The 9,017-nt window shown below is 41.9% G+C and overlaps 1 protein-coding gene across 4 annotated transcripts; it reads left to right on the top strand.

Annotated features, from left to right (window-relative positions):
* The first annotated feature begins 222 nt into the window (after positions 1-222).
* Positions 223-9,011, top strand: asb14a (ankyrin repeat and SOCS box containing 14a). Of its 4 annotated transcripts, none has more exons than XM_085457165.1 (14): positions 226-387; positions 533-593; positions 2,413-2,591; positions 2,905-2,954; positions 3,838-3,972; positions 4,059-4,217; positions 4,330-4,575; positions 4,720-4,891; positions 5,771-5,876; positions 6,137-6,316; positions 6,738-6,866; positions 6,954-7,082; positions 8,510-8,663; positions 8,750-9,011. In XM_085457165.1, the coding sequence occupies exons 3-14, from the start codon at positions 2,452-2,454 to the stop codon at positions 8,926-8,928; spliced, it is 1,779 nt and encodes a 592-aa protein (XP_085313291.1). In that variant the 5' UTR covers positions 226-387; positions 533-593; positions 2,413-2,451; the 3' UTR covers positions 8,929-9,011. The 4 variants fall into 4 exon arrangements, with proteins under 4 accessions (XP_085313293.1, XP_085313294.1, XP_085313291.1 ...); XM_085457166.1 differs by having other exon boundaries at positions 2,908-2,954; XM_085457167.1 differs by lacking the exon at positions 8,750-9,011 and having other exon boundaries at positions 223-387; positions 8,505-8,663.
* The last annotated feature ends 6 nt before the right edge of the window (positions 9,012-9,017 follow it).

Consider the following 9,017-nt stretch of genomic DNA (forward strand, 5'->3'; position numbering starts at 1 on the left):
AAAAATAAAAAAGGCAAATCTGAGGTGTGTGTTGGGCTTTTTTAAACTGGGATAATTTGATAACAAAATTCAGGCAAACTCTGATGATTGTGTCAACAGTTTCTTTTTTAATTCTAAATTGTCAACAAAATCAGGCAGACGAGCTGACAATGAGAAGCAGACACCAAACAGACTGGAGGGTGGAGGTGTGTCAGGGTAAACAGCTCTAACCACCCTGCAGTGTCACGCTGTCTGTCTACAGCAGGTAAATATAGTAACTGGTGTCAGATCCCCGTCCTCTCAGCCAGAGTGTTGTAGCTGCACAGAGGAAACATGACAGGCCCTGAGCCTGAGCTTTGCAGGATTGTCACACACGTGAGACGCCTCTGATGCAGATGTGTTAATCTGGTGAGTAAATCGCATGTGTGTATTTGGAGTCATGCTGTATGAACATATATTGTTGAAGGACACAGAAGCTGTGGAGCTTTATCGAGAGAACCCGTGTGGACATAAAGCTCTGGTTTCACAGACCTCCTCCTTCTCCTTCTGCCAGCTTTCAGCAACAACAACTTTGAATCTGCAGGGACTCAGCCAACCCAACACCAAACCACAAGGTAAAGGAAACAGGTGACATCTGATCTGTCAGCTCACAAACCTACAATGAGATGATGGTTTTACTTTAAAGTTTTAAACTGGTCTGGTGAACTCAGGCCTCCTGTCTCCTGAGCATCTTGCTTCACGCTGTAGTACACACTCAGTTCCAGGCTGTTGTTTCAACTCTTGGCGCTCTATGATGTCACAAAGAGCGGGCATCCTTAATATGCTCATCGCAGACACTTCACCTGCTGTGGCTTTTAAACGTAACATTAATGAGGGGCAGCCAATCAGTAGAAACTTGGCTTAAAAGTGGGAAGAGCTAAAACAACTTGTTTCGGTCAGGTGATGACTGGAGGGGATGCACTAAGGCCAAGAAAAGGCTAAACAAAGATTATTTTGATCTGTGAGTGGAGTCCAGAAATAACAATGTGTCTGAAAATGAGCATAATGTGTTGAGTAGCACCAATTTTCAGCTCTCAGGTGACTCAGAAACAAACAAATAAAAAGGAAGGAAATCTGTGTTCCTGAGGACACAGAAGATTATTTTGAACTTTCAAGAACTTCCAGGAATAAAAACACAGACCTGGAACAATCACTCCACAGCACTTCCTGCTGCTTTTTGTTCTGAGTATTTTTCTTAGATAAGAACCTTTAATTTTAGACCACATCAGTTTATGACTATAATGTTTTTTCTCCCATATTTTAACACTTTAGTCACTGAAACTCTGAATATTTTTTCTTGGAATATTAGCCTCCACAGCTCCAATATTATTTTCTTTTGCAATGACCTCCAAAAGATTCCATTGTATAACGTCATTGAATGTCAGTGCTCCTGGGCTCAGGCATATTTTTGCCTTTTACAAACAAAAAACAAAAAACTGGGACTAATGCAGGGTGAAGACAATAATAAAATATAAGACATTTAGCTGTGCCTCAGGTGGTAGAGTGGGTCATCTACCAATTGGAAGGTCAGTGGTTCAGTGGTTCCTCCAGCTGTGTACCAAAGTGTCCCTGTATAAGATGCTGAACCCTAAGTTGCCCTGATGCATTAATCAGACAATTAGAAAGCACTCAGGCATAGATAAAAGTGCTGTATGATCGGATGAATGAGCGCTCCAGTAAAAAGTGCATTGAGTGCTCCGCTGAGTAGAAAGGTACTATATAAATACCATAAATTCCATTTAGCTCGCAGACAAAAGCAGGATTCTCAGAAGACAAAATCAATAATTAAACTGAACATTGAGGCCAAACAAAACAAGAAAAATGTAAGGGAAAGCTGAGTTAAAACAACTTTTTGTGGAGAAAAACTCCAGATCAGCCACAGCAGTCGTACCATAAAATCACTGAGATTTATCAGTTTCTCCTTGTGCTGCCACATGCTGCATGAATAAGCAAGCATACAGCTGTTGCTAATAAACAGAAAGGTGAGTGTATGTGAAAGGTTAACACTGTGAAAAAGCTTTAGTTTGACAGTAGACAGATGGATGACCTTCAATAAAAGGTCCACAGCTTGAGTCGAATCTTGCATGTTTTAAATGTAAATGATGATTTATTTATTTATTTTTTATTATTTTACAAAATCAAAGAGCAAAGTGTTTGCTTCTAAATTTCTTGCACTGGTTTCACAGATTAAGTAATCTGATTAAGTTCTCAGAAAAGTAAGCTAGATCCAAGGTCTCCTTAGAGCCATGGCCAAAGGCTCGTCTTTGGTGTCTGGAATGACCTGTGTAGGTTTCTTTCCATTAATATGAACATATGACCTCTTTAATTCAGCAGCCCGGTTTCAACATCAGGAAGTAGAAATTGACTAAATTCTGACCCGATTTAAATACGCAGGATTCACCTGGTCTGACCGCGATCATTTATTCTGGCATCATGGAGCTTGATCGGTTCGGCATTCACGATGAGGATGATGAAGATGATGCAGCCACTCAGTACATGATTGAACAGAGTCTGCTGGAGAGCAACAAGCAGAAGGAGATGCACAGAAACGCCACAACGCGGGAGGACAGGAGGTCAGTCCAGCAGATACCTGGAAAAATCTGATGTTTGCCATGTTTTAAGGAACTTGTTGTGCTCATATTCAGCTTCAGTTTTTTTTTTTTGGAATCCTTAATATGCAGGATTCACTCTTTAAAATAATACTGAACCACTCAGTTTGCTTTCTGTTTGAAACAAATTTGTTTAAGCAGCTTTCTTGTGATTGATATGTGGCCATATTCAAGATCTGCTCTCTTTGACATCACATAGCGCCAGTAAAAGAAAAAACAGATGGAAACTGAGTGTGGTGGGGTTTTTGTTTTGTTTTGTTCTGTTTTTTCTTTCCAGCAGCTCAGAATCTGCAGACATCAGTAAGATCTTCACTGCTATTAGACAAGGTGAGACAAGATGAACACTTCTGATTTTATTGTTAAATAATAAAAAAAATAAGCTAAAGCTTTGTTTTCTTTTTCAGAACTGGAATAAGAAAAAGACTTTGACATAATGCAGTCTAGCATGTGACTGCTTGAACAACATCAGTGAGCTTAGTTCTTATGCTAAGAATTTGCATCTTCTTCCCTGGCACATAAAAAAAACATGTGCCACCTCCTCTCCTCACCTCCTGCCTACAGGCCATCACCACTTGGATGACGCTCAATCAGCCCAGTCACAATAAAAGTCAAGTTATTCTCATTAGCTCTGAGGTTTCACTTTCCAACATACACCCTTTTGTTGTCTGTATGGATTGTTGTCAGGTCCATATTTCCCATAATGTTAAAAGTCTCTGAATCATCTTGTCTGCTGATCATTTTACACCTAACCATCCTATCCAGCTTCATGGACTCCCCATTCCCCAACATACCAAGTATCCACCTTTCAGTGATTTGGTTCCTGCATATCTTCATCTTTCTGTTTCTTACGCTCAGCTTGAGCTCTTCTCCTGACTCCTCCTTCTTGCTTCAGACCCAACACAACCTTCTGCACATTGTCTTTAGGACTTATTACCACTTATTACTTATTACCACTTACCATCTGTTTTTAATCATTTCTCCTGTATTTTAAACCTGTTTTAATACTGTCCTTGTTGTTAATTTGGTGCTGCAGATGACTTTGAGTGCTTTAAAGGCACCAGCATTGTTGTTTTGTTCTTCTTCTTCATTTTTCTTTCTATGAGGACATATATTTGTTGAACCACAGTATACTTCACATAAAACAACAAAAAGTGGTTCTGATGTTTACATGCTGCAGACTGAGACTCTGTATGAATGTCCATCCTTGCAGGTAATGAGAAGCTCCTGAAGGATCTGTGTGTCAGACAGAAAGAGAGCTTTTCACTGGCAGACAGCAGAGGCTGGACGCCTCTTCACGAAGCAGCATCTCAGAGCAACCAGAGCATCCTGGAGCTCACGTACAAAGGTTTGTGTCGGCTTCAGTGTATCTGTGCAGATGTGTGGTAAGTGATGATGGCCTTTATTTAAACTAATCTGTCACCTGTTTTCCAGCTTCAGGCCCAGACTCAGTGAAGTGTTGCACGCTGCGAGGTCAGACTCCACTCTTCCTCGCAGTAGAACATGGTCTTATAGAAAATGCCTCCTTCCTCCTCAAACATGGAGCCAGCCCAGACATCCAGGATGACAACCAGGACTCGCCGCTATTTGTGGGTAAGATGCATGGCATTTCCAGACTTCAATACTAAGATCTAACACCGATTCAGACACTAACTCACAGCTTTTTCTGTGATGTTTGTTGTTGTCCGATTCTGCCTGTCTGCAGCGATCCGCTTAGACCGCCTTGACTTGGTGAAGCTGCTGCTCCTGCGTGGCTCCAACGTGCACCAGGAGGGTTGCCATGGCCGTCGGCCCCTCCACGAGGCCTCACGGTTGGGCAGAATGGAGATGGTAAAGGTGCTGCTGGAGGCCGGAGCGAGGCCCGACCCCCGCAGCCACTATGGCCTCACGCCGCTGGCTCTAGCAGCTCAGGAAGGTCACCTAGAGGTGGTGCAGATTCTGCTGAAGAAAGGTGATAGAAGCTTCAACTAGATAATGGTCCATTAGATGCTGGAAAGTCACTGTCAGAGTTAGATTCAGCTGAGAAAGAAACTAATCTTGGGTTAATGAGAAGAAAACACACCATGGCTTTAAAAGCATGTTGCTTGTCCTGCAGGTGCTGACGTCTTCTCTCAGGCACAGGACGAGGCATCCATCATGTATGAAGCATCAGCGTCTGGTAATCCAGCCGTCATCAGCCTCCTGCTGGAATATGGTGCCGATGCCAACGTTGCCAAACACACGGGACACATGCCAATCCACCGTGTCGCTCACCGAGGACACCTGGAGTAAGTGTTCAAATGTCTTCTGAAAACATTTAATAAAGCATGCATTTATGATTATGTAAGCAAAAAACATCTCAGGGTTTCCACATTACAAAGAAATGCTGCTATAAATTATCATAGAAACCACACCTAAGATATAAATCCTTAAAACTATAGAAAAAGCACTGTCACCTCATTGTCTCATAATTGAAAAAACTAAAATAATTATTAATTCACAGAAAAACAAAAACAAGAAACACAGGAAAGTAGAACCAAACTCACATGAGACAAAAGACTATCAAAATAAGACAGGAAATAACACAGAGACAAGACTGGAGGGACAGAATGGGAACACCTAAGGGGGTTATCAAAAACGTATTATCAACTGAAGCAATCAGGCAGCTAAAGGAACAGAAACGGGATCAACACAAACCCCAGGAATGTAAACAGAACACCATAAACAGAAGACTAAATAACACAGGATACAGAACCAAAATACAAGATTATGAAAAATACAAAACAAGACAATCCATAAACATCCCCAAAACTCATAAACCATGGGTCCAAGACCCAAGGTGGTAGTCTTATTTTACTCAGACTGAAGGTTAATGCAGTCATCAGCAACGGTCAGAGAACAGAACAAAAGGCATCCAACATCTAAAGAAGAACTCTTCTTCATATCAAATTCTGACTTTCAAGCTCATTGGAGTTGTACGAACAGAGTGTTTTACCATATTTGCATGTGTGTTTAGACATGTTTCAGTAAATCGCTGCACCTGTTTCCCATTTTAGCAGGTTATGGTAAAGAAGTGAGCGGTGGCTCAAGTCTTTTGCACACTATTTGAACTCGGCAAATAAATCAAAAAGCATGAAAAATGTGTATCTTTGTGTGTTTGCTGTCAGAGCTCTGCAACTACTGCTTCCTGTCACCTCTATGAGGGACATAAATGACAGTGGGATGAGTCCCCTTCACTCAGCTGCTGCAGGAGGACACACAAACTGCATCAAGGTGTGTGTGTGTGTTTATGGGTGTTTCTATAATCAATAAAAGTAGGTGTAAACAGCATGTGTTTGTTGCTCTACCATTTATATAGAGAGATTTCTCCTAAATGAGGGATTGTTGGTGACAATATAACAAAGCAACTTCATTTCATAGTGTGAAATGTCTGGGTCTGTTGGGGCTAAATCATCATGTTAGAATGACTTCTTTTTATTACTCGTGCAAAAGTTCCCAGTTTGGATGTTCCCTCATCTTCAAACTCCTATCAGGTATTGCTGGACGCAGGGTACGACCCCAACTACATGCTCCACCCCTGGGTTCGCCGCAGCTACGATGATGAGAGGAAGTCAGCTCTCTTCTTTGCCGTCTCTAATAATGATATGCCGTCAGCAAAATTGCTGCTGGAGGCCGGAGCCATGACCAACCAGGACCCGGTCAAATGTCTGCAGGTACAAATGCAAGCACAGGTGCTGATCTCAGGGGTGGGGTGGGGGGCATGTGCCCTCCACATGCTTTTTTTCTCAAATTAAAACATCAAAGAAGCAGCAGAATACCAGTGTGTGTTTATCATGTGGTTTCTTTACATTAGAAAAGGCATTTTCATCATAAATGTATGCAGAAAATGAACAAATTTGCCAGAAATTTATGACACTGACTATCTGAGGATTAAAATTTCCTCCTGGGATGACACCCAGATATCTCACCTAATGTTCTTCCCTAATATGCAAGCAAAACCTCAATTTGTGGATGTGGGCGTGGCTTCCTTAAAGGTTTGGTACAATGTCCTGAGCTGGGTGGTTGAATCTGGGTCTGTTCATCAGGAAAGAAAATAATACCACTGTTTATGATTCAGCGTTCTGTTTTTTTTAGGTTGCACTGCGCATGGGCAACTATGAGTTGATGGACCTGTTGCTGCGGTTCGGAGCCAACGTCAACTATTACGCCAGGATAAACACGACTCACTTCCCGTCAGCGCTGCAGTACGCTTTCAAAGACGAGGTGAGCCGCCGTCTTTATTCAGTACATCTCTACTGCAGATTCAACAGCTTCACTCATGTTATCGTGTTTTCATGTCATGTGTGTCAGGTGATTCTCAGGATGCTGTGTAACTATGGTTACAATGTGGAGCGCTGCTTTGACTGTCCCTATGGAAACAAACCCCACATCCCTGAAGACTATGAGGGATGGAGTGACAGTGTGATCAAAGACACCATGGTAATATAAAAGGTGACATGTAGGCTGTACATAAAAGATGGAAGTAAAACCTGCATGTTTCTCTAGGTGAGCCAAGATATTTAAAAATCTCACCACCAAAATAGTCCTATGATCAGTCGAAGTCATCACCAGTGTTAAATGAGATAAAGGTTTCTGACACAACTTCACCTACTAGTTGTGAGAAGTTTATGCACACATCATGGGAATGAATGCCATGGTAATTTCAAGCTTTTCATGATTTCTTTGAACTGTTGTTTTTCCAGGGTGGAATGATTGTACGGCATAAGTCTTTAATGACTTGCACAAGTTTGAATTCATTTTGGATTTTCTCTTATCCACACAGGGTCGAAGTGCACATACAGATTTGAAACTTAATGTTAACCCACTTCATCCATCCCAAAACCATTACTGTCCTTTTGGAAGACTCAATTATGTCCAAGTTTCAACCATCTAGCTCTGTATTAGAGATGGAGTTGAAGAGTGTGAAAGTATTTTTCCCTCTTTATTATTCTGTCCAACAGTCCCAAACCATAAAACTTTTCTCCACAAGGTATTTAGCTTGTCCATGTGGGTAGATACAAATTTCAGTTGAGCTTGAAAGTGTCAATTTTGGCGCAGGGGTTTCTTTCTTGGTTGACAACCTGTCAGCCCATAATTATTTAAAACTCACTTCACTGTGGTCAGTCACGCTAATGTTCTAGCAGTTTTCAGTTCATGGCAGTCTTGAGCCCAGGTGGGCAGTTTGCATAGGGGAGAGCAGTGTACCATGACTTATGAGATGAATCATCAATTTGAAAATCATGAACACATTTAATGATGACTATTTAAATGACCATGATTTTTACAATCTACAGTAGTTAGTTAACACAATAAAACAAGTCTTTGAGCTTTTCATGTATTTTAAAACTGTTTTTTTTAAGAGACCTGGAATGTAAATGTGCCTGTCTCTAAGCTACTTTGGTCAAGTTTTGTTAAATGAGCTCTAGACTAAATAAAAGAGATGTGACACTTTTCTCTAAAAGGACAGACATTTTAAGGTATATTTTAAAGTATACCCCACACATGTCGTTTTTAAGTGCTGTCTGCAATATATTGCTGATGACCTAAGGCAATAGGCTAAAACGCATGTCAATCAATAAAGTTGTTCTTTATACTACAAGCTGCTGGAACTTCAGCCTCTTTATCATCAGTGAAAACTCCAACCCCAAGCAACTACTAGGTCTATATGTAGATTTTTTCTTTTTTTTTTTTGTTTAATTGTTCTCCAAGGACACATAAAACGATCAGGAACATGGTACTTTCCACAAAAAGCCAAATTTTCCTTTCTCCAGATCACAGGTTTAAGGTAATCATGACTCAGACGACAAACCTTCTCTGTTTGTTTTCAGTGATAAAATAAAAGCTCTTCCGTTTGTCCGTCAGCGCAGTTCTGCGAGGTGATCACAGTTTCCTGGCTGAAACACCTGTCGGGCCACGTGGTTCGTGTCCTGCTGGACTACGTGGATCACGTGACCATGTGCTCCAAACTGAAGGCGGTTCTGATGGAGCAGAAGCAGTGGCCGGACATCTGCAGACTGCAAGGTGACTGAAATTAGATGTTGTCTCTTAGCTCAGAGGGAAAATCCTGAACTCACCGATGGCCTTCACTTCCTCCGCTGCTCTCTCAGAAAACACCCGCTGCCTGCAGCATCTCTGCCGCCTGCGAATCCGCCGGAGCCTCGGCCGCCTCCGTCTCCGGTCCCAGGTCTTCATGAGCTTCGTGCCGCTGCCGGAGCGGCTGAAGGACTACATCCTGTACCGGGAGTACAACCTGCTGCGGGGCCGGTGGGGCGGCAATCCGGGCTGATAATTTAGAGGCTAAAAGAGGAGCGTGTTAGGCTGACATACAAATGTGCATATTTTTATTTCACAAAGAAAATGGGGGGAAATTAATGC

The sequence above is a fragment of the Copadichromis virginalis genome, linkage group LG5, assembly GCF_057382275.1.
Source record: "Copadichromis virginalis isolate Kocher_CV1m ecotype Utaka linkage group LG5, C_Virginalis_male_GT1.1, whole genome shotgun sequence".
NCBI lineage: Eukaryota > Metazoa > Chordata > Actinopteri > Cichliformes > Cichlidae > Copadichromis > Copadichromis virginalis.